The sequence below is a fragment of the Hemitrygon akajei genome, chromosome 5 (genome assembly GCF_048418815.1).
Source record: "Hemitrygon akajei chromosome 5, sHemAka1.3, whole genome shotgun sequence".
Lineage (NCBI taxonomy): Eukaryota > Metazoa > Chordata > Chondrichthyes > Myliobatiformes > Dasyatidae > Hemitrygon > Hemitrygon akajei.
The window spans coordinates 72,296,834-72,321,866 of NC_133128.1; the positions used below are offsets into that span (position 1 = coordinate 72,296,834).

Below are 25,033 nucleotides of genomic sequence, written 5' to 3' on the forward strand. Positions count from 1 at the left end.
AAGATGGTCTATACTGTTCAGTACCACCTTCCAAATGAGATCTACACTGTGCCAAAACATCTTTAGCTTTAGAGACAAGAAATCGAGGTAAGACACCTGGGGAAGGTGACAAGAGACATCAGTGACTGGGAGATTGCAACACACACAGGGAAGTGTCTGAAGAGCCAATGAGGGAAGGGCAGATTGCAAGTCTCCTGGGAGAGATCAGAGACCTCAGGGGGAAGAGTACAGTCTGATTGAATGGGCTGGTTTTGAAGGAGCAAAGAATGGGGAATATTGAGAAATCCAAGGCTGCATTTATGGACCTTAGCAGAGGGAAGGATAGGTATGGATTATTATAGTTACTTGCACGGAAGCATTTAGAGCAGTGGTGACACGTGAACTGCATCTAGCAGGTTGTGTAAATACATTTCCCAAGTGGATTTCCTTCTATTGCTCTGTTTTAACACCTGGATTCCAGACAGCAAGATTAAATTTAAAATGGAAGACATGCAACCTCATAATCATACTTAAATCTGATGTTCCAGGACATTTACAATAGCAATAAAAAGTTTAAAAGTTAAAGTTAACCAAAAAAACTTCTAAAATAAAGTTCATAACACAATTAAAAAAAGGTGAAAAAAAAATAAAATGTCAAAATGCCCCCAAAACAAATGACTTATCTTGTTTCTCCTAGGTTCCAGGATAGGAACCACCCCACCCCCCCGCACTGAAGTGAATGTGATCTCAGATCATACGTCAGGTCTGACCACTGTCATACCAGAGATGGATTTCCCCATCGGATGCCGGGGAATCCCAGCATGCCTGGGCTCTGCCAATAGAGTGCAATGATGGAGCAGAGCGACAGATGTGTCGCCACCTGTCACTCAGTACGAACCGGACTCACAGTGGGCCGACACAAATCCGGGATTTACCTGGGAGCGCTGAAAGCCATAAGTTACCTTCAGGACCAGCTGCCACAGGCAGCATGACTTGGCTCAATGAGTTGAAGGAAGCAATATCTAGGCAGAAGAATCTCCCATAAAGTCCTTGTAAGCACATTCCCCCAACAAGATCTTGGGATCAAACATTTTGATAGCTCAGGACTTTGCCCTTTTAAAGGTATTATTTATTGAGAGTCCACTCCTTTAAATAGGTTTTGTTGGACCTCTGAAGCTCCGAAATAATGAAATGAAAGACAAAAATGCTGCTTGTAAGAAATTGGAGATAAGCAATGTTTAAGTATCAAAGAAACTTATACTTTCAATAATTCCAGAATAATCATGTTCTCTGTCATCCAGATTTTTGGTCTTTCCACCCAAGTGTAAAAAGGGTCCTATTCAAAGAATTACCTGTCCAGCCATGCCAGTAAGCTTTTAGCTGCACCTATAAGATCCACCACTGATGTCAGGAAATCATTAGGTAACCTCCTGGAGGACCTTCCATCATAGTGTCCGCTCCTCCTTCGACCAGTTATAAAATTCTGAAGATTTTTGGCAGATGCATTCAGTTTGTGAGATAGTGTTTTAAGGTTCTCTGTTTCAAGCCCATAGTTCTGAAAAAAAAAAACAAAAGCATTTTGTACATAAATTTGTCACTTCCTGACAATTAAGAATGGTTCAATTATTTCAGAAAATGTTTTGCCTGTATTATTCAAGCATAATATTGCAGTGAGCGTAGCAACAAAATATCACCTTGTTTGTTCAGGGTGACTAGAGTTCTCATGAAGAGTCAAAGTGAAATATTACACAATAATAGGCCATTTGGACCATCAAGATTATGCTAGTCATCAACAACCTATCTATACTAACTTGACATTAATCCTATTTTTACTCTTTCCACAATCCACCTATTAAACCAAATTTATAAAGCAGGAATTTCATTTATGATTTGCCTCCCCAAAAATCCCAACTTATGTCAAAGGATCAATATAGTGTAGTATTGTGAACCACATCCAATGCAGCTTTGTTTGTAGCAATAAATACCCATTTTTTGAAGTGATTTGGGATATTAAGTTACTTTTCTCCTCTCTTTCTCTACTAGAATAAATGTACTTACCCCAGGCAACAAAACACATTTATATTACACTTTCAACGAAAAGCAATCCACTACACCCTCTATTTTGTGCCATTTGATATTTTCCTCACAAATTATGTAAATTAAAAACATGTCTGTTTAATGTAACATACAATTTCATTGTGTGGGACAGTATAAACAGCAATAAGAGAACCCTCAAGACCATTGTTTTCTTAACCTCACTTGTAAAATAATACTAGATTTTACAAACAGATACATGTATAATGCCTCCGCTAAGTGTTGAAACTGCAGTTAATACTCAGTATTTGTACCAAGGTACATCAAACACCAAGTAGTTTGGACTACATGTTCTTCAAACTTCAAATCTGTTCATCAAAAATAGCAAAGCTCCCATGAAATCTCGTTCTCCAATGAAACCATTTTCCAAGGAATTAATTTGGAAGTGACAGCAGTCATAACAGGTGAAATTACAGGTGATATTATTCACCTTTTTATTCTCAATCTTTTTGCTGAAAATTCATATAGCCAGTAATTTCCGTAATGGTGTGTAATGATGCAATGATCACATTGACAATTCTGTATCCTGTGCACTTTACATTTTCCACTCTAAGTAACAATTAGGGTCAACTGTCAGACTTAGAACTGCAATAAACGATTAAGTTGAAGAGTCAAAAAAAAAGGATTAACTTTGATCAGGGTTGATTAAGTTTCCCTACTGGATAATGAGCCCATGCAAGGAACTGCCTGCTTGTTCCTGGAAACCTGAAGTATGAATTGCTCATCAAATCAGGAAGCTGTCTAATTTTTATTCTTGCCTGTAGCTCATATTGAGATGAATAAGATGTCAGAATATTACTATATTAAAAGATCAGACTTTTCTTGCTTAAGTACATGTTTGATTTTCTTTCCACTGTGTGGATCTGGGGCAGTTTACAACATTCATACCATTGTCAGAACTTACAATTTTCATTTTGTATATCTGAGTCTGCTACTTTTTATCTAAACATCTAGCAGCTATACACTCAGTGGCTACTTTGTAGCTGAATGCCTGCCCGTTAATGCAAATGTCTAATCAGCTCATGTGGCAGCAGCTCAATGCATAAAGCATGCAGACATGGTCAAGAGGTTCAGTTGTTGTTCAGACCAAACAACAGATTTGGGAGGAAATGTGATCCGAGTGACTTCGACCGTGGAACAATTGTTGGTGCAAGACAGGGTGGTTTGAATATCTCAGAGACTGCTGACCTCCTGGGATTTCCATGAACAACTGTCTCTAAAGTTTACCAAAAATGGTGTGAAAAACAAAAAAAAAATCCACTGAGTGCCAATTCTATGGGCGAAAATGCTTTGTCAATGAGACAGACAGAGGAAGATGGCTGGACTGGTTCAAGTTGACAGGAAGGACAATGACTCAAGTAACTGTGTGATACAGTGGTGGTGTGCAGAAGAGTTTTGAAGGGGGGTGGGCTACAGAAGCAGTAGGCCACAAAGATACACTCTGTATTAGATACAGGTGGTGCAAATAAAGTGGCCGCAAAGTGTATTTATGTAGCTGCAAGCGATGAGTGAAAAATTAAATGATAGTTTATCCATCCTGGTTGATGTTGGGAAATCTTTCTTCCATTTACTGGGGAGGAATGATTACATATACATGGGGGATGCCTCATCAATGAAATAAAAAGCAACCAGGCCACCCATGTGCATTTTCACATGGCCTTAGAAAACATGGGCAATACAAACACCTATGTAAGATGTTGTTCACTGACAATAGCTGAACGTTTAACACCATCTTTCCTACAGTCCTGACCAATAAGCTACAGAACCTCTGTACTTCCCTCTGGAATTGCATCCTCGACTTCCTAACCAGATGACCACAATCTGTGCGGATTGCTGATAACATCTCCTCCTCGCTGATGATCAACACTGGCACACCTCAGGGGTGTGTGCTTAGCCCACTACTATACTCATGACTGCGTGGCTAGGCACAGCTCAACCACCATCTATAAATTTGCTGATGATACAGCCATTGTTGGCAGAATATCAGATGGAGATGAGAGGGCATACAAGAGCAAGGTATATCGGCTAGTGGAGTGGTGTCGCAGCCACAACCTTCCACTTAACATCAGTAAGATCACAGAGCTGATTCTGGACTTCAGAATGGGTAGGACGAGGGATCAGAAGTGGAGAGAGTGAGCAATTTCAAGCTCCTTTGTGTCAAGGTCTCTGAGGTTCTATCCAGGTCCCAACATATTGATGCAGCTATAAAAAGGACAACACAGTAGCTACATTTCATTAGAATTTTGAGGAAATTTGGATTGTCACCTAAGATACTTGAAAACTTCTACAGATGTACCGTGGAGAGCATTCTGACAGGCTGCATCACTGTCAGGTATGGGGGGTGGGGGGTGGGTACATACTGCACAGAATTGAAAGAAGCTACAGAAAGTTGTAAAATTAGTCAGCTCTATCTTGGGTACTAGCATCCATAGTGTCCAAGATACCTTCAAGGAATGATGCCTTAGAAAGGCATCGTCCATTATTAAGGAACCCCATCACCCATGATACCTTTTTTCTGTTGCCGTTAGGAAGGAGCTACAGAAACCTGAAGGCACACACTCAGTGATTCACGGACAACTTCTTCCCTTCTGCCATCTGATTCTTAAATGCAGACTGACCCCGTGAACACGACCTCACTTTTATTATTTCTGTTCTTGCACTATATTTAACTATTTAATACATATACGTATCATACGTGCGTGTGTGTGTGTGTGTGTGTGTTTGTGTGTATGTACGTGTATGTATATGTATATATATCTACACACACACACACACACACACACACACACACATACACACACAATTACTGTAATTGATTCAGTTATTTATTTTTCCCTACGTTTTGCATTGTACTGCTGCCACTAAGTTAACAAATTTCAGGAAGTATGCCAGTGATTTTAAACCTGATTCTGATTTTCAGAAATGAAGCTGCACAGACCAAGTGAATTTTGATGAAGGGCATTCAACCTGGAATGAGAACTCTGCATCGCTTTGCACAGATGCTGTCTGACCAGCATTTCATGCTTTTCTGCAAGTGAATTATCTGCTTGCAATGATTTCCTGAGGCTTGTTGGAGGAATAAAAAACTAAAAGCTGTCAATCATTGCAAGTTTAAGACACAGGGCCTTGAAAAAGTACTGCACAGAACCCAGTAGTTCATCATGAATCACACACATGAGAAAATCTGCAGATGTGGAAAATCCAAAGGAACACACACAAAACTCTGGAGGAACTCAGCAGGTCAGGCAGCATCTATGGAACAGAGTAAACAGTCGACATTTCAAGCTGAGACCCTTCATCGGAACTGCAGGTGCTGCAAATTTGAAATAAAACCTTATTTGTGAAGAGTGAAGTACGGTTAATTGGTTACCTTTGAGATAAATTCTGCCTGCCCAATACTAGGAACATTATGCAAAGGCAGAACAGTTTCCTATTAAAAATAATTGATGGTGTGTGGATTAATTCCCTCTGAAAGTAATCAGTGAGCAGTCAGACAAGGTTAAGTACAGTGAATATTCAAGTAAATAAACATTTTGGAATCTATTCTTTTGGAGACAGGGGAATTTATACACCATTTCCAAGCAGGACATGAAGAAGAATGTAACTAAGCTAAAAGTATGTCAGCATTCCGTGTTTCTTTATCTAAGTTATGTCCAATCATGTAACTTATTATGAATGATTTTACGTATGAAATCTTTTTAATAACTTAGTCCAACTGTAATTAATTTAGTCACGAAGATAAGCTATCATTCAGCAGGCTAGGTCTGTGTATTCAGTTTTCCTGTCACTGTTATATTACATTTCTCCAAAGGTTACTTTGCCACTGTAGTGTTGTTGGAGGTTAATTTTCCTCAAAGTGTCCTAAAAACCAATGCCGTGGAAAGGTACAATGATGACAAAAAAATTGGATTGCAAAGCATTGGTAATTATGATTATGTTCAACAAGCATTATCAAAAGCTCCATTTAGCATGACATTTACCTTCTTTATTAGCATGCCTCCATACAGATTGTTAATATAAAAATCTTGTTAACTCATTATGCTCCTTACTAGTCCTATTGAAAGATAATCACTCGAAAAACAGAATAGAAAATGATTGGAGAATTTAAAACATCCAGATGCCCATACATTTATAAACCAAACGATGCAGCCTTAAGCTTCATCAAATGGATATCCGTAATTGTTCTACCATCTCACTCCAACCAAAGGAAAGGTCAAGGATAAAAGGAAAGAAGAAAATGGAACATTAAATACATCTTAACGTCCTTTGCATATGGAAAATAATGCAACATATTGCAGGATATCAACTGTATGTTACAAACAAGAAAGTAAACCATCTAGTCATTTTGGACCTCAAAGAGAAATCTTTACCATTAGTCCCAATCCCACTCTTCCCCAACAGCCCAGTAAAAATTCTGTTTCTGGAAAGATACTATCTCCAATGAAGACAGATGAGTTGGGATGCTATTTTTTTAAATAGATGACCACAGGAAAGATGAAGTCAGTGGTTGCACTTACCAAAGCACACAACAGGTCTACTGCCTCTAGGATAAGTTCCTGGTGGCCAATGCGTGTGACGCCAAGCTCATCTAGTTCCTGGTGAGTAATACGCAGAAGTTGATCTCCGCTGATTTTTTCTCTCTCAAAGTTCTTGATGTATTGCTGGAGACAATCATCAAGGCCTAATGGATTATGAATAGAGAAAAAAATCTGGTGTAAAAACTAAATTTAAATATGCAGACTGTCCCAGAATAGATTAGATTAAATCAGATATACTGCTCTTGGAGAATAGTTATTTATTACCAAACTTGGAGCCATGTGTAACTGCAGAGAATACCTGCAAATACATTTATAGTTTTAATTTCCCTATTGTTTCATGCGCTCCACAACTAATCAGTTTTGAAACATTGAGCAACAATATTAACTTTTGCAGGTCATAACTTGATATTCAATGCAGTTGATATGGATGTTCAAATACACATGCCAAAACTGAGGGTAAAAATACACAGTGAATCTTTCAACAATTCAGTGCGGATCTTGTCACTTTCAGTGCCAGCTCTCTAGTCTCTCACCCCGACGGTTGCAAAGACAAAGTCCAGCCTGACATTCCAGCATTGTGTTCTAGGTGTTTGCTAACATACAAACACTGCATAACAAAATTGTCATTTGCATTTGTAACTCCCGTAAGAAAACATCTTTTTTAAATATCTTAATGATAAAATTGTGTGAATACTGCCAACATTTTAGAAACTGAAAGCTGGAGTAAGCTAAATGGATCCTACTGCCTTTTCTACCACTCCATAAGAACATTGCCAATACTGAATCTTGTAAATCATAAAAGCAATTCAATTCAATTTTGTAGTCAAAATAGTGATCATGAAACACTTTGGATATTGCATTACAATCCCCTTCTTTCAAGAACATATTAAATTAAAATATTGCAATCGAAAACAGCAGCAATGACACATGATAAAAGCCCTGTATGTTAAGAACAGCTATTAAGCTTTTACTTTATACAGTAAAAATATGTTGTCTTTTGTGAAAAATTGTGTGTGTTATCTAGAGATGGTGAACTTCAGTTATGTACATTGGGAATCGGGAGCACAGTCACTGAAATCTTAACACAATCAGCTAGTTAGAAGCTGATTAGAAAGGAGCTCACGATGTTGCTCTTTGCTTTCTCCACTTCTTTCTCAATCTCTTCTCAGTCACTATTGCCAGGAAAAAAATGTCTATGATGTCTGGTTGGAGCATGATAAATAGGAACAGGCCATAAAACTTTGAGCCTGCTCTGCCATTTTAATGGCTGGGCTGAACAATCTGACTTGTGACATTCGGGCTACAAAATGCGCCCTTCAGGAATCAACAAGATCGAGTTTGTCAGGCTGACACTGTAGCAGATTCCCTTCTCCTTAGGATCAGCATCCCAGGATGGTTATGCCAAAGAGCCATGGAGTTGTATGGCATGGAATCAGAATCAAATTCAGGTTTAACATCACCGGTATATGTCATGAAATTTGTTAACTTTATGGCAGCAGTAAAATGAAATACATGATAAATAAATATAAAGAAAAATACTAAGTTACATTAAATATATATACGTATGTTTGTTAAGTTATCCATTAAATGCTCCCTATAGCATGTGCCTCAAAGAGCCTCGGACAACCAAGACCAGCTCCTAGCCTTCACGTGTGGCTTGGCTACTAAGCCCGGCAGAACCATTTCTACTGACAGGAGACGGGGCAAAGGCAGGTTACTGGAGCCTTAAAACATGTCACTTTGGGCAGGTGGGGCCCATCAGCCATGATTAGCAGCGCACCTAGGAGAAGGAAAATTGTGATCTCAAACCTCCGCTGCCTTGCAATACATCCACTCATGGGGAAGGCTTCAGGAGTAAACCCCGAGGGAAAAATCTGGAGCTGGAGTCCCTAAGGCAGTCCTACGTTGAGTTCAATGCTGACTGGCAACTTCTGCGACGCCGTTGGTACAAACTGTACCGGTCACTGCCATTGGTTTGGGTTCATCAGATGCGTGGAGAGGGGGAGCTCGCTACATGGGCAACAGCTTGCTCTCCATATCGTACCACCTAGTTTTGCATACCGAGACCGCTAGGATGCAATATCTGTGGTCAACTCTGACTGACGGAGACCTCACCTCACCTCACCGCACCAAATAGTTCAGTTAAAATAAGCAGTGCAAAAAAAAACAGAAGTAAAAAAGTAGTGAGGTAGTGTTCTTGGGTTCAATTTCCATTTAGAAATCAGATGGCAGAGGGGAAGAAACTGCTCCTGAATTGTTGATTGTGTGCCTTCAGGCTTCTGTACTTTCTTCCTGACAATAACAGTGTGAAGAGGGCATGTCCTGGGTGGTAGGGATCCTTAATGATGGACGCCACCTTCCTAAGGCACTGCTCCTTGAAGATATTTTGGGTACTACAGAGGCTGGTACCCATGATAGAGTCGACCAATTTTACAAGTTTCTTGTGTAGTAGCCCCTCCCCCATACCAGATAGTGATGCAGCCAGTCAGAATGCTCTCCACAGTACATTTGTAGGAGCTTTCGAGTATTTTAGTTGACAAACCAAATCTCCTCAAGCTCCTAATGAAATATAGCTGCTGTCTTGCCTTCTTTATAGCTGCATCAATAAATTGAGTCCAAATTAGGTCCTCTGAGATATTGATATCCAGGAACTTGAAATTGCTCACTCTCTCCACTTCTGATCCCTCTAGGTACGTCAATTGGTTTGTGTTCCCTCATCTTGCCCTTCCTGAAGTCCACAATCAGCTCTCTGGTCTTGCTGACATTGAGCGCAAGGTTGTTGCTGCTACACCACTCAACTAGCTGGTATATCTTACTCCCGTACACCCTCTCTTCACCATCTGAAATTTTGCCCACATTGGTTGTAACATCAGCAAATGTCTAGATGGCATTTGAGTTATGCCTAGTCATGGATATAGAGAGAGTAGAGTAGTAGGTGAAGCACATATCCCTGTGTTGACTGTCAGCGAGGTGGAGTTGTTATTTTTGATTGGCACAGATTGTGGTCTGCAGCCTATATGTGCCCATGCTGATCAAGGTGCATGTTCAAGCTAATGCTGTTTCCTAGTATTTGGCCACTATCCCTCTAAACATTTGCCATCCATATACCTGCCTACATGCATCCTAAATATATCCAATACACTAGCCCCAACGACTTTGCTTCCATACAGTCTGGTATCTGGCTGTCATGCTTGCTGATGACCACACATTGTTTCCTTCACAAATGATGAACCTGCAAACCTCTCATATCCCTTCCTGTGTTAGGAAAAGCAGCCTCTTCGCTAACCCAGCTGAATGAAGGGCATTTACCCAGAATTGCTATGTCAACCATTTAGAAGCAAATAGGAATTTTAAAAAAACTATTGTGAAAGGAAGCTCTGGCAAACACAACTGCTCTTAATGCCACAGAACTTAATAAAGCATTAGTTAGCAACTGATTTCATAATTAATTAGTTTAAAAAACCTCCATCTTTTTCATTATCTTTTTGAAGAGAATTGATGGTAGGGATGGTAACGCTGGATGATACTGTTTGCCAAGTGCTAGAATCCCTACTACAGTTGAACATACAGATCTAGGTTCATCTTGTTAGTACTGCACATTGATTGATGTCCGAAACTATCTATTCTGTTGACTTCCATGGTGAACAAGCTTTATGTTTGCCATTGTCCTTCTTGATAGATTTCTATAATTATTGCAATAATTATAGATACAATTTTAATATCTTATATTTGATACTCAAAATTTTTTCCCTAGTTTCCACTCTAGACACATCAGATTAGATAATTTACTAAGTTTATTTGACTATTAGATTATTACAGTATTTCCAGGAGCCAACTCATCACACAATGACACAGTATTCTTGATTGCAGCCTGTTAGGTAACATTTTTACGTACTTTGGTAGTGAAGCAGAGCAAAGCAGCTCAGTGTGAAGGAAACTAGTTTTGACAACTGGCACACACATTATGAACAATTCACTGAGTGCACAAACATGCTGCCTATATCAAAAGCTGTTATTTGAAAGTTAGTGCAACATTATTAAATCACTGTCCTTGAGTACAGGGAAAATGAAATGGCAGCATAAGTGCTATTTAAACAGCTGAAGGCATACAGTTAAGTGGAATGCCTGAAGTCAAGTTCAAGCAGGATAGCTCAAACATCAACTTCAAAAGGAGGAGGGCTGTAATCCAAAGAAGAACACAATTGGCAAACAGTTCTAGAAATAACACAATGTACATCGGCAGAGAATCCAGAGTCTCCGCTGCATTATGAAGACCATGGAGCGGCTGATAATACAGAATCTGAGGCCACAAACCTGCCAACACAGATGCCTTGTGCAGGAAGGCACAGAGTCGACTGTACTTCCTAAGAAGGTTGGCGTCATTCAATGTCTGTAGTGAGATGCTGAAGATGTTCTATAGGTCAGTTGTGGAGAGCGCCCTCTTCTTTGTGGTGGCGTGTTGGGGAGGAAGCATTAAGAAGAGGGACGCCTCACGTCTTAATAAGCTGGTAAGGAAGGCGGGCTCTGTCGTGGGCAAAGTACTGGAGAGTTTAACATTGGTAGCTGAGCGAAGGGCGCTGAGTAGGCTACGGTCAATTATGGATAACTCTGAACATCCTCTACATAGCACCATCCAGAGACAGAGAAGCAGTTTCAGCGACAGGTTACTATCGATACAATGCTCCTCAGACAGGATGAAGAGGTCAATACTCCCCAATGCCATTAGGCTTTACAATTCTACCGCCAGGACTTAAGAACTTTTTAAAAGTTATTATTAATGCTTTTTGAGATAGTGATTTAGATGCATATCATATTTTTTACTGAGTTAAGTATTGTATGCAATTAGTTTTGCTACAACAAGTGTATGGGACATTGGAAAAAAAGTTGAATTTCCCCATGGGGATGAATAAAGTATCTATCTATCTATCTATCTATCATTCTAAATCAGATAGATACAGGATTATTTAACGAAGCAAGATTTAAGCATCCAGTGGATAAAGAAAGCAGGTTGAAAAGCACAATGAAAGTAAAGAAAGGCTTAACATTTTCAAGCATTCTTCATTATTTTCAACCTTACATGTGGAAGCAATACTGATTTTTGTAGCATTCATTATTATTATTTACACAAGACTACCATTTACATTTATAGGATGTACAATCATACAATTACGTTACGATCACTGTTTCTGTCTCCACGGTTGCTCAGATTTGAGTAAGGAAAGATTAGGATGACAGGCCTGTGTTAAAGTAGACAACCATCATGCAATGGTTTTCCATCAATAAATAAATTGTAAGGGCAGTCTGATACGAAATCAACCACAATTTGCTCTAACTGGAATACATCGTGATATTAAGAGACAATTATCGTTGACTTTGAAAATAATCATGATGCCAAAGCCAAACAGTTAATTAGATGAAATGGGTGGTGGGTGGGAAGAAATCAGACAGCATTGAAAATGGGCACAGTGTCACCATGTGGAAGTAAACTCAAGTGCTTGAACCTTTGAAGCTTTATGAAAGATTTCTGTACAGATAGTATTGCTTTTTATTGTAGTGACCAGCCAAGATGAATTGTTTGAGAGTTGGCTTTGGTGTTGCTCCCAGGCTCCAAAGCTTATGCATGGCTTGCATCATTGCAAAAGGCCCATGCTAATGTATTCTAGTTCTGCATCTCATTACAAGGAGGGGAACACTGTGATAAATGATCAATCATAATCTTACTGGATGGTAGAGCAGACAGTGGGGCAGAATGGCCAACTTCGGTCTCTATTTCTAATACATGACCGCTGCTAAAATGTGTTACAAACCACTCTACAAATAACAAGTCATCTGTTGCAAGCATCAAACAAGATGTGGAGGAGGTCAGCAAGTCAGACGGCATCTGTGGAGTGAAATGGACAGTCAATATTTCGGAATGGACTCAAGGGTCTCAAACTGAAACATCAACTATCCATCACAGATGCTGCCTGACCCGCTGCGTTCCTCCAGCATCAGGCTTGTTGCTCCAGAGGTCAGCACCTGCCATTTCTTGTGCCTTCATTTGTTAAAATGATGGCTGATCACTGGAGGGAGCAACAATCACATCTCTCAGCCTCCAACGCTGCTCAGATGGGGCAAATGTGGAGAGAAAGTGAATGGTTTCTTTTACAAGACACTAGGGCAGAAAGCCCTCACACATAGAACTATACCAACCACCTCCACCTCTGTCATCAACGACCTTCATTCCAACATACAGTCATAAGTGGGGATGTTTACTGATGCATCAATCTATTCAATTCCATTCCTAAAGCTCAAGTAATGAGGTAGTTTATGTGTGCATGGAACAAGACCTGGACAACAATTGGGTCTGGGCCAATAATTGGAAAACATGATTCTGATATTAAATAACATCCACATTGTAAATGTGCTAAGCAGTGGTCATCTTCAACAAAAAGGTGCCATATCCCTCCTCTTGACTTTTAAAATATTACCATTGCTGACTCCCCTACACAATGAACAGGTCAGAACTATACTATACTGGGCAGGACTGACTCAATTCCTGTTTCCCCCAAGACTTTCCACCACCTTAAAAGTATAAGCCAGGAGTGTGATATATGCCTGACTGGATGAACACAATTCAAATCTCATTTAAGAAGCCTAACACAATTTAAAACAAAGTTTCCCACCCACATTTTAAATATTCACATTCTCTTCTCCAGTGCGTCATGCCACTTATCAAGGCTTCTTTAACAGCACCTCCTGAACTTACACCACCCATCAACTTAGATGGACAAGGGAGCACAGAAACATGGTAAATCAAATTGGTTTATTTTTGCCACATGTACCAAAACACAGTGAAAACTTTTGTACGCCATTTATAGAGCACTGAGGTAGTATAAGTGAGAGCAATAACAGGATGAAGATTAAAGTGTTACAGTTACAGAGAAAGTGCATTTCAGACAGACAAAGTGCAAAACCATGATGAGGTAAATTGTGAGGTCAAAAGTCCATCTGGACTTATATGGCAGGGACACGGGTTTCCCAGATGCCTATTTCCCACAGGACAAAATGAGTTATGATCCAGAGACGAGGACAGTGAGAGAAATGAATTTAGGAGGTTGATGAGCAAGCACTATTGGTTGACATGCCAGATGGTTCAACTTCAGCATCGAGGAGGTTGAAGAGTCCAGCTCCAACACTGGCAGGGCATTTTAAAAGCCTGAAGCCAGTAGACAGATCCAACCAACACACAGTGTCAGCTTCCAAACAGACACCATCCAACAATGGAGTGCTGTACTGGAAGATCAAATTGTTAATATGATGACTTTCTGGTACTGTTGCACTGGTCTAACAAGTTGTCCTCCAAGATGACCAAGTACTACTATACCACAGTAAAAAGGGCAATAGTTTAGGGACCTCGGACCTTCTATTCTCTCCTGGGAAGATAGGTTTCATCCGTCCTTCCACAAACTCCACAAATGCCTTCACTAAAAAATCTATAGCCAGCAAGCAACAACCCATTTTAATTTACGTTAGAAGCATTATGGGGATTGATTTCCAATGACAGATAATGACACATATTCTTATTGGAGACTCTTGTGGCCTGACATGAATGCTATTTGCCACTTCTAAGTTCATGTCTGAATCTTGTTACACATTGCTTCATTAGCCAAATTGAAAATGAATTTGAACAATGTCTAATCTGCTTTTACATTCTTCTCTCTCTCATATCCAACCACAATTTCACTTGACATTGACTATACCACCTTTAATTTACATGACCTTCTTTCCCTACTAACAAGCAGATTGAAGGATTAAGGAGATGCACAGTTCTTTGGCCTGTTTACTTTGATCCCAGAGGACATAGACCTAGGGTACAGCAGAAGTGATTTAGAGGAATATGAGGGAATCCTCTTCAGCCAGACTGTTATAAGTACCCAGAATGCTCTCTGAGACAGTTAGGTCACTGACAGCATTTGGGAAGTATTCCGATGAGCATCTGAATTGTCTAGAGATAGAAGACAAAGTGCTGAGAGATGGAATTAATATGGCCACGTTGAGCCAAGTAGCCTATTTCCACATTGTATGATTCAATGACTACATAACTCTTTACTGCGTTCTCTGCTTCCTCCTTAATCTACCAGCAACTTGCAGGGAAAAAGGCTTGTAAACTAGCAAGGCTTCAACAATGAACCACAGAGAGGCTCACCGGCCTACTGAACTAGGATGTTGAAAAGGAAGAATGTGTTTTGCAGGATAACCCTGCTACTAAAGGGCAACTCTCGATTGAAAGAAAATACCAACTGCAGCAAAGTATTTTTGGCCAATGTGCAGTGATTGTTTGACTAAGAATTACAGATAAGTTTAAAAGAGGGAAGCACCCCAATTTTAATTTGGGATGGAAGAGAATGGAGTAAATGAGAAAACATGAAGTCATTATCAGTGAACAACTTTTTCAGGCTTCATTTCCATCTTGCAAAACTAACTATGCAAGTCAAATATGTTTATTAATGGCTGCTGATGATGAAAACTTTTTTTCTGCATCTTTATACAAAAGCAAAGGCTGAAAGTGAATATGAAATTTTGCTTTCCTTCAAAGCTTAAAACACTCACCCGTAGGAGATAATGTTCATGTCAATTAAATTGTCTAGATTCAAAACAGGCATAATTCCAGGGGAAAACAGACTATTTTCTGTCATCTTTACAGGGAGGGAGGGAGGGAGTGAGAGCGGTTTTATCTGCATGCACGCGCAGGCGGTTGGGAAATCAGAAAGATTTAAATAAAATATTCTAATAACACTTTGAAATTGTGTTTTTACCACAGCAGGGTAAAGAGGGGATTAAACAAGAAGAAGAAACACCAAATTACTGAATAGGGAAAGTGTCCATATGAGGGCTGGAGAAGGGGGAACATTGAATTCTTGTACTTACAGTAATTGCCTCTCCCCCATTCACTATTCCCATTCCCCTCTCTCCCCTTATCTCCTTAGCTGTGCATCATCTCCCTCTAGTGCTTCTCAACCTTCCCTCTCTACATGGTCTTCTACCCTCTCCTATCAGATTCCCCCCACCCGCTTCTCCAGCCTTTTTCCTCTTTCAGCAATCAGCTTCCCAGTTCTTTACATCACCCCAACTCTCCCCCGGTTTCACCTATAACCTTGTACTTCTTTCTCCCTTCCTCCCACTTTCTTGCTCTAACTTCTCACCATATTTTTCCAGTCCTGATGAAGGGTCTCGGACCGAGACGTTGACTGCTTACTCTTTTCCATAGATGCTGCCTGGCCCACTGTGCTCCTCCAGCATTTTGTGTGTGTTGCCTAGAGAGGTAGCAATGGGGACAAGGAAATAGCTGATGAACTGAGTAAGTATTTTGCATCAAAATTTACTGTGGAAGACACTAACAACATGCTAAAAGTTCAGGAGTGTCAGGGGGCAGACGTGAATGTAGTTGCTATTCCTAAGAAGGGGTGGTTGGGAAGCTGAAGATCTGAAGTAATGAAGTCATCTGGACCAGATGGACTACACTCAAGTGTTTTGAAAGAGATAACTGATGAGATTGAGGAGTGATGCACCATCAGTAACTCACTCTGAGACGTAAGAAGCGAGATATCGGCTTTTATTGACTGGAAGAATGAACAACACTACATCCTGGAGAATGAGGCCAGGCTCAGGCCTCAATCGCCTTTATACAGGGGTCTGTGGGAGGAGCCACAGGAGCAGTCAGCAGGGGTCTGTGGGAGGAGCCATAGGAGCAGTCCAGACAGGTATATGTAGTTCACCACAAGGAGGCAAATAATATCCTTAAAGAATCACTCGATTCTGGGCTGGTTCCAGAGGACTGGAAAATTGCAAATGTCACTCCATTCTTCAAGAAAGAAAGAAGGTAGAAGAAAAGAGAGTGCAGTTAACCTGACCTCAATGGTTAGGAAGCTGTTGGAGTCAATTGTTAAGGACGAGGTTTCAAGATGCTTGGAAGAACATGATAACATAGGCCAATGTCAGCATGATTTCCTTAAGGAAAAACCTTTCTTGAAAAATCTGTTGGAATTCTTTGAGGAAATGAGCAGGATAGACAAAGGAAAATTGGATTGTGAAAATTGTGTAATTGGATTTTCAGAGGGCCTTTGATAAATGCTGCATGAGGATGCTAGCATGGATAAATCAGTGGCTGATTGGCAAGAGGAAGAGAGTGGGAATTAAGGGAGCCTTTTCTGATTGGCTGCTGGTGACTTGGGTGCTTCGCAGGGTTCGGTGTTGGGATCACTTCTTCTTATGTTGTATGTCATTGATTTGGATATAGGAATTGATGGCTGTGTGGCCAAGTTTGCGGACAATATGTAGATAGGTCAAGGGGCAGGTAGTGCTGATGAAGCAGGGAGCCTGCAGAAAGACTTAGATAGGAGAATGGGCAAAGACGTGGCTAACGGAATACAGCGTCAGAAAGTGTATGGTCATGCTCTTTGGTAAAAGGAATAAAAGTGTAGACCATTTTCTAAACAGGGAGAAAATTCAAAATTCTAAGGCACAAAGGGAATTGGCAGTGCTTGTGCAGGATTCCCTTGTGTAGGTTAAATCACTGATGAGCAATGAAAATGCAATGTTAGTATTCATTTCGAGAGGACTAGAATAAAAAAACAAGGATGTAATGCTGAGGCTTTATAAGGCACTGGTGAGGACACACTTGGAGTATTGAGAGCAGTTTTGGGCCCCTTATCTAAGAAAAGATGTGCTGACATTGGAAAGGGTCCAGAGGAGGTTCATCAAAATGATTCCAAGAATGAAAAACTTATCATATGAGGAGTGTTTGATGGCTCTGGGCCATACACACTGGAATTTAGAAAAAAGAGGGGGGATTCATTGAAACCTATCAAAAGTTGAAAGGTCTTGGTGGAGTGGATGTTTCCTATAGTGGGGGTGCCTAGGACCACTGGGCACAGCCTCGGAATAGAGGGACATCCATTTTGAACGGAGATAAGGAATTTCTTTAGCCTGAGGGTGCTTAATCTGTGGAATTCATTGCCACAGGCAACTGTTGTGGCCAGGTCAGAGCATGTAATTAATGTGGAGGTTGATAGATTCTTGATTAGTCAGGGTGTCAAAGGTTATGGGGACAAGGCAGGAGAATGGGATTGAGAGGGAAATGGATCAACTATGATCAAATGGCAGAGCAGACTCAATGGGCCAAATGGCCTAATTCTACTCCTCTGTCCTATGGCAAATTGAATGATCCACAAGTGTAGATTCAACTTGGAAACTATGAAACAGCAGACATTATTGGATTGTACCTGAAAAACCAACAGTAGTTGTAGTTGAATATATCAGGTCATAATATTCAAAAATGAGAATGGCTGGGGGTGGTAAAGCAGTCTGATTGATTTAAGATAAAACCACCTGAATAATTGAAAAAGGGCATAAAGAGAGATGTGCTGCAGTGGAAGTTTTATGAGAAGAATCCAGAAATAATAAACTGATTTGTGACTACAGCAGGAGTTATATACACACAACTCTGGCAACAGCTGTAAAGTGAGGGAATACATAAATGCAGAGGTTTTAGGCAAACTGAAAAGCCTCTGTTGAAACCCCCTATAACAGAGGAACACTTTCTGCCTGAAATAAGGAGCTCTGTATGTTAATTCCTGTTTGCTGTTCATACTTCATGCCCATCACCTCATTCAGTGACCGCAGGGAACGTAAATTTTATTTCAGTGACTTTGTGTATTCAAGCTGGGAAGAATGAAGTACTTTTCATCACCAACTGGCACAAGCAAGCATTCACAGCTCAGGGACAGCATGAAGCACACATGGTTAAAAGGTTCTTTCATTCTCGTCTCACATTGCCCAAGGTGGTAAATGCTACCATTACTGCCAATCTTCCATTTCCCATAGCCTTACATCTCTTACTGAAGTTGACAATATCATGCCGAATTGTTTTGTTTTGTGCAGTGGGAGCTCTGGTGTTCCCTCCAGTTTGGGTCACCTGAATACTACCTTTCCAACCCACCAAGCCAAGCTTGGGCATGAGTCCCTCAGCTAAAAAGATATCCAAGTTTCTTTTGAGGCACTATATAAATGCACACTTCTCTTGTAATAGCAAATATTTATCCTCAAACTGGAAGTAAAATTGTTGTGCTATGTTTAACACCCACTGCTCAGGCAAGCATTTAGAATAATTATGTGCGAGTTCAGCCATATGCAGATTAAACAAGCACTCTTTTCTGAATCCTTCTGCAATTAAAAAAAACCTTATCACACTGACAAATAACAAATTTCCAAACAAAACAAAACAGTTACAGCTGGAAAACTATTTTGAAATTTTGTTAACATTGGTGGCCATTGGAGGCACAGTTTTTATGACTTGCCATCATTATAATCTTACAAGGCTATTCAACCTATCGTTCTGATTGGAGGCTCAGGATCCAGTTCACGTTCATAATGGAGTGAAAGTAACGTATTGCTCTCCAGAGCGTCACAGTGCAAATTGGCCATTGCACTTTAGGCCATCTACCACATTTGGCAAATTGAACCAAAACTACTATGTGTCGAGTTTATGATGTTGTTTGTTGAGTACTGATCAGTGGGGAACATCTAGTTTCACAAACTGACAGGAAAGTAGGTATAACTGTCAATCATAAATCAGCACTCTATGCAAAAGAATTTGATTGTTTGAAAAAAAATTACTCAAGGAACCATTAATTTCAGCAAAAAATCCATCAAATTGAACAGCTATCTTTTTCTTTTTAGCAGTACACTTCATCTAACTACAGAACAAATAGATAATACAGAAAATAGCAAAAAAAATATTTTGAATCTATATACACAATATTATCTCTCTGTCCTGTTAGAATCTGGCAGCAACATAAACTCAATACTCCAAGTTAAACTGCGGTCTTAACTAAAAGAACTGGAATGAAATGCAGTCAACAAATGCATACAAATGATACATCAAAATGGATTGATTGGTTTTTATGTGGAATCATGGAAATATGCATTAAATCATGCTGATTATTATTTCCAGGTTAAATTGTGCCCACTCTAACATTGAACCAGCTTTCCAATATTCAAATTAATCCCATATTCCCATTCTCTATCTCTTCAACCTTTCCATATAACTCAGGTCCTCAAGTTCCAGCACATCCTTAGAAATTTTCCCTGCAATCTTTTAGTCTTATTGATGCATTCCTGTAGGTCGGTGACCAAAACTACACACAATACCCCAGATTAGGTCTCACAAACATATTGCACAATTTCAACATAACATATCAACGTTGATTTCCGAAGGCCATTGTGCCAAAAGCTTTCTTTATAATACTATCAATCTATGCTGCCACTTTTAAGGAAGTATGGATCTGTATTCCCAGCTCTCTCTGATCTACAGCACTCTGCAGTGCCCTACTGCTCACTGTGTTATACTCACCCTGGTTAGTCCTCTCAAAATATAACAACTCACACTTGTCTGTTATTGTTCCAGCTGGTCCATTTCCCACTTCAAGCTTTGATAGCCTTCCTCATTGTCCCATTACACCCCCATCTAAGTACCCTCTACAAGTTTGTTTACCACTAGTGCTGCGGCATACCACTAGTCACAGGACTCCAGTCAGAGAGGTTACTATGACTATCTGCTCCTCCCTGGACGTCAATGTCTATTCCAGTTTATTAGCTTATCCTGAATACCAAGTGATTCAACCTGCTTGACCAATCTCCCATGTGGGATCTTGTCAAAGAACTTGCTAATGTCATGTAGACAATGTCCACTGCCTTTCCTTCACCAACTTTCCTGGTAATCTCCTCAAAAAACTCTATTAGATTGATTAGTCACCACCTACCACAAAGTCATTCTGACTATCCCTAATCAGGCCCTGTCTATCTAAATACATTGAGCTGGTCCCTTAGAATACTTTCCACTACTAATGGCAGGCAACCCAGCCTCCGATTTCCTGCCTTATATTTAGAGTCATTCTTAAACAATGAAACAACATTAGCTATCCTCAAATCCTCCAGCTACAGGTGTTCCCAACCTGGGGTCTATGGGCCACTCAGTAGGGGTCCATGGCATAAAAACAGGTTGGCACCCCTGCTCCAGAACCCCTCCCACAGCTAAGGCAGTTTTAAATATCAGTGTTATGACCGTTGCAATTTCTACACCAGCCTCCCACAAGGTTTGAGAGGAAATCTTTTCCAGTCCTGGGGATCTATCCACCTTAATTCTCCTCAAGACAATAAGCATCACCTCCTCTGTAATTTATATATGGTTTATGACCTTATTATTGTTTTGCCTCAGTTCTATTGACTCTGTGTCCAAATTCCAAGTAAATGCAGATGCAGAAAACCCATTTTGGATCTCCCCCATCTTTTCCAGCTCCATGGACTGTCCTTCAAGAGGACTCATGTTGTCCCTTGCCATTCTTTTGCTCTTAATGTACCTGTGGAAGCCCTTTCCTACTGGAGCAACCTCATTCCTTCCTTTCGCCCTCGTCATTAGTCCAGTCAGTCCCTCCAGCTCACCATACCACTCAATATAATGTGGTTGATATAAGGTGGCATCAACTGCTGTGCCAGATCCCCATCATCCTCAATTCCCCATCAGAATATATGTTGTGCAAGATCATTTATGGTGATGCAATAGGACAACATGTCAGCAGTGGCTGAATCAACGGAGAAGCAAGACTCACAATGAAATGTGGTTAAAGAGCACAACTGGCAAACTGTGGATTGCCTTCACTCTTCAAAGTTCAAAGTAAATTCTATTATTAAGGTACATACATGTCACCATATACAACCCTGAGATTCATTTTCTTGTGGGCATACTCAGCAAATGTATAGAAGTGTAACTACAACAGGATCAATGAAAGATCAACCAGAGTGCAAGAGGCAATAGACTGCAAATGCATGCATAATAAATAGCAATAAATAACAAGAACATAAGACAATGAGATAAAAAGTCCATAAAGTGAGATAATTGGTTTCAGTGATGGAGCAAGTGAGTGCAGTTATCCTCTGTTATTCAAGAACCTGACGGTTGAGGGGTAGTAACTATTCTTGAACCTGGTGGTATGAGTCCAAAGGCTCTTGTTCTTGTATCTTCTACCTGATGGCAGCAGTGAGAAGAGAGCATGGTCTGGGTGGTGGGGATCTCTGATGATGGACGCTGCTTTCCTATGACAGCATTTCATGTAGATATGCTCAGTGGTTGGGTGGGCGTTACCAGTAATGTATTGGGCCGAATCCACTACCTTTTGTAGGATTTTCCATTCAAAGGCATCATTGTTTCCCTATCAGATCATGATTCAGCCAGACAATATATTCTCCACCACACATCTACAGAAGTTTTGACATGGTTTGGATAAGTCTCCTCTGCCAGTTAGGTATGGAATAATTCCCTTAACAGAGTTGCATGTACTTGTATGAGACAACATCACATGCTAATAGTCTACCTTTCATTCCTTGCTGCATTTACTTAAATGGAGGTGGATGCTGGATTCTGTGTGATCTTTACATTATTACACCTGAGGAGAATGAACTTCAGTGTAATTGGCTTAACATTCTGTCCTTTCTACCAATGAAGGAGCATGCTTAGAGGAGAAATTTGTGTGTTTGTGTCAGCATGAACAATCAGCACTTCCATTGGTCCAGAGCAGCATCACAAAATTTCTCCCTCTCCCCTTCTCCTATGTAGCCCCTGTACATGTTGCTGCTACCTGGCTACAATGGTGTATGTACCGTTAAGGACGAATATCAGCTTGTCACTAGTGTATGTCAAAGTGTCAGGCGATGTGTTCAGTTGAATGTATTTAGTTAGGCAACCTGCTGGATCATTGCACTGCATGTTTCTGGGTGTACATCATTGTAATGATGTTTCAAACATCTTTCTGGAAAGGTGCAGGGACCAGAATGATCACTACTCTTAAGAACATGATCGTTTATGCTCCACAAGAAAAGCTGACTTCCAATGTCCAGTCCAGTATCTATATAAAAAAACAATACAATGCATTTTCCTGAGTCCATGTTGTAAGACTATTTATAAATCTTACTCTACAAGAACAACTAATCAACTGCCAATGTAATAAAAGTAGTCACAATCTATAGTTCTACGATTCAACATTTGGAATAGAGTAGTGGTCTTCAAATTTGAAAGTAAATATTACATAGCCACATCCAGGTGGAACAATAAAGACATTAGAATTTTGGATTTAGACACCATTTGTAGTGGAATGATTCAAATTGCAAGAGGGTTCTAGAGTGAACCTACATCCAACTCACACCATTCTCTTTACCCATTAATCCTATGACCATCAATAGGTATTGACTCCTAGTCCAGCACAACCTCTATTTTGAAATGTTCATAAACGTGGGGATAACTTGCCCAATCCTTCCTCCATAACCCCCTTCAGCCACATAATCCTTGAATTACGCATTCCTCTTGGGATTCTCCAATTTAAAATGGAAATATTAGCTTGGACCCAAATCACCAGAATTTCCCGAGTAAACTTCCCAATCTCAACCTTGCCCTTCCTTTAAGATTCTCCGTCATACTGACCCCACCAATCTTAACACTATAATAATTGCACAGTTCTTTAATTACTGGCTGAGTAACAATCTCGGGTCCCAAATTCAAACCCCATCCCTGTACAATATAAATTCAGATTAATAATCTGAATATTGGAAGAATATCAACTGATCTTCAAAATGTTTGTAAGGAAACTTCACCTGATTCATACCTACAAGAAATCTGGTACCTTCACATATCCTTATCTAAATGTGACCCAAGATCCACAAAAATGGTTGATTTTTAAGCAGCTTAAAATAGCCTATTTACCTTTCATCTCAGCACTCACATAATGCAAGAATAAAATTGATGGCCTACACTTCGTTGACTTAATCAGTGAGTCTCAAGGCCAGTCAATCTTATCCGGTCCTTCTCACGACTATCTGGGGACTGGTGACTAACTTAAGATATTTTCATCCTCACAAAATCATATCTTACAGACAATGAGCCAGACTCCTCCTTTACAATGCCTAGGTGTGCCCAATCCCACCAGCAGAACAGTCCCCCCAGAGGTAGCAGCACAATAGTATCCCTACAGGAAAGAGTGGTCCTTGTTGACTCCAGACCCCGTGAAGCCTCATGGCATCAGATGAAATAGTGCAAGAAAAGCTCTCCTTAATTACCAATTACCATCTCTCAGCTGAGTTGAGATTACACGAGATGTTGTACGCAGTGAATAAGTAAGCGATTTGAAAATTGAGTGGGGTCGGTCAAGACTCTCAGCAAAGCTTGAGATGGTTTGGGTTATCAGGCAATTGGCAAGGGCCAATAAAAAGTAGTTAGACTAAAGTGGAACAGCCATTGTGAGAGCAGCCAATGTGAAAGGGGGCAGTGTTAGAGTGGGAAACTGTAGCTTTTGCTCAAGAGACTTCGGCGAGATGCAGTGAAGACTAAGGTAAGCTTCTGCTAAGTTTCTTTCCTTCATATTGCCCAGATACAGTAGAGCAGTAGGAATGACAGTCAGGACAATGAAGTGCTCCTCTTCTGGGACGTGGGAAGATTGGGAGACCTAATGACCACACCTGCAAAAGGTGCATCCAGCTGTAGCTTCTTACAGACTGTGATGAGGAAATGAAACTGGAGCTGGATGAACTCCAGCTGAGTGTTTGATTGACAGGGAGGTAGTGACACCTAATGTGCAGGATATAGGTAACTGGATGACCATCAGGAGAGAGAAAGAGGATAGGCGGTCAGTGCAGAGTACTCTTACATCCATTCCCCTCTATGACAAGTATATTGTTTTGGAACTTATAGGTGTGAAGCAGGAATAGACAGCAAGGAACAAATTAAGTTCCTGAACTCAGAGATTCAGGAGCAGCTTCTTCCCCTCTTCCATCCAATTTCTGAATGGACATTGAACTCATGAGCAATATTGCACTGCTTTTTATTTCTGTGTTTGTACTACTTATTTAATTTAACTATTTAATATACATATATTACCTACTGTAATTTACAGTATTTTAATATATTATTATGTATTGCAATGTACTGCTGCCACCGCGTTAACAAATTTCATGTCATATGTTGGTGATTCTGGCACAAGAAGTAAAAGAAATCCAAGATATTACAAAAAAAGGGAAATCAGGAGGCTAAAAGAAGGCATGCTGTTACTTTAGCAGACAAGGGGATGGAGAATCCCAAGAACTTCCGCATAAACATTTAGAGCAAAAGAATAGTGAGAAACAAAATTGGTCGACTTGATGCATGGAGCCAAAAGAGGCAGGGGTGATAATGTAAGTTGCTGCAGGCATGGAGCCCTTGTTTAGTGGGGGACAGACGTCATGGTAGCTGTGTAGCCTCAGTTGTAGCGAGGACTCGGCTGAGCACTGGCCTCTCCATCGCAGCTGCCCTCCGCGTTCAAGCGGTAAACTGACAGGCTTGTGTGCGTGCATCTGTACAC

At 40.3% G+C, this 25,033-nt stretch overlaps 1 protein-coding gene across 9 annotated transcripts in view; it reads right to left on the bottom strand.

The window, feature by feature from the left end:
* cnksr2a (connector enhancer of kinase suppressor of Ras 2a) overlaps positions 1–25,033 on the bottom strand; it is a 560,907-nt gene that overhangs the window by 404,051 nt on the left and 131,823 nt on the right. For all 9 annotated transcript variants that reach the window (XM_073045761.1, XM_073045760.1, XM_073045758.1 and 6 more), the window contains exons 2-3: positions 6,591–6,754; positions 1,332–1,534 (exon numbers count right to left, since the gene is read on the bottom strand). In XM_073045761.1, the coding sequence (XP_072901862.1) occupies positions 1,332–1,534; positions 6,591–6,754 (367 nt within the window). The remainder of the gene's footprint in view (positions 1–1,331; positions 1,535–6,590; positions 6,755–25,033) is intronic.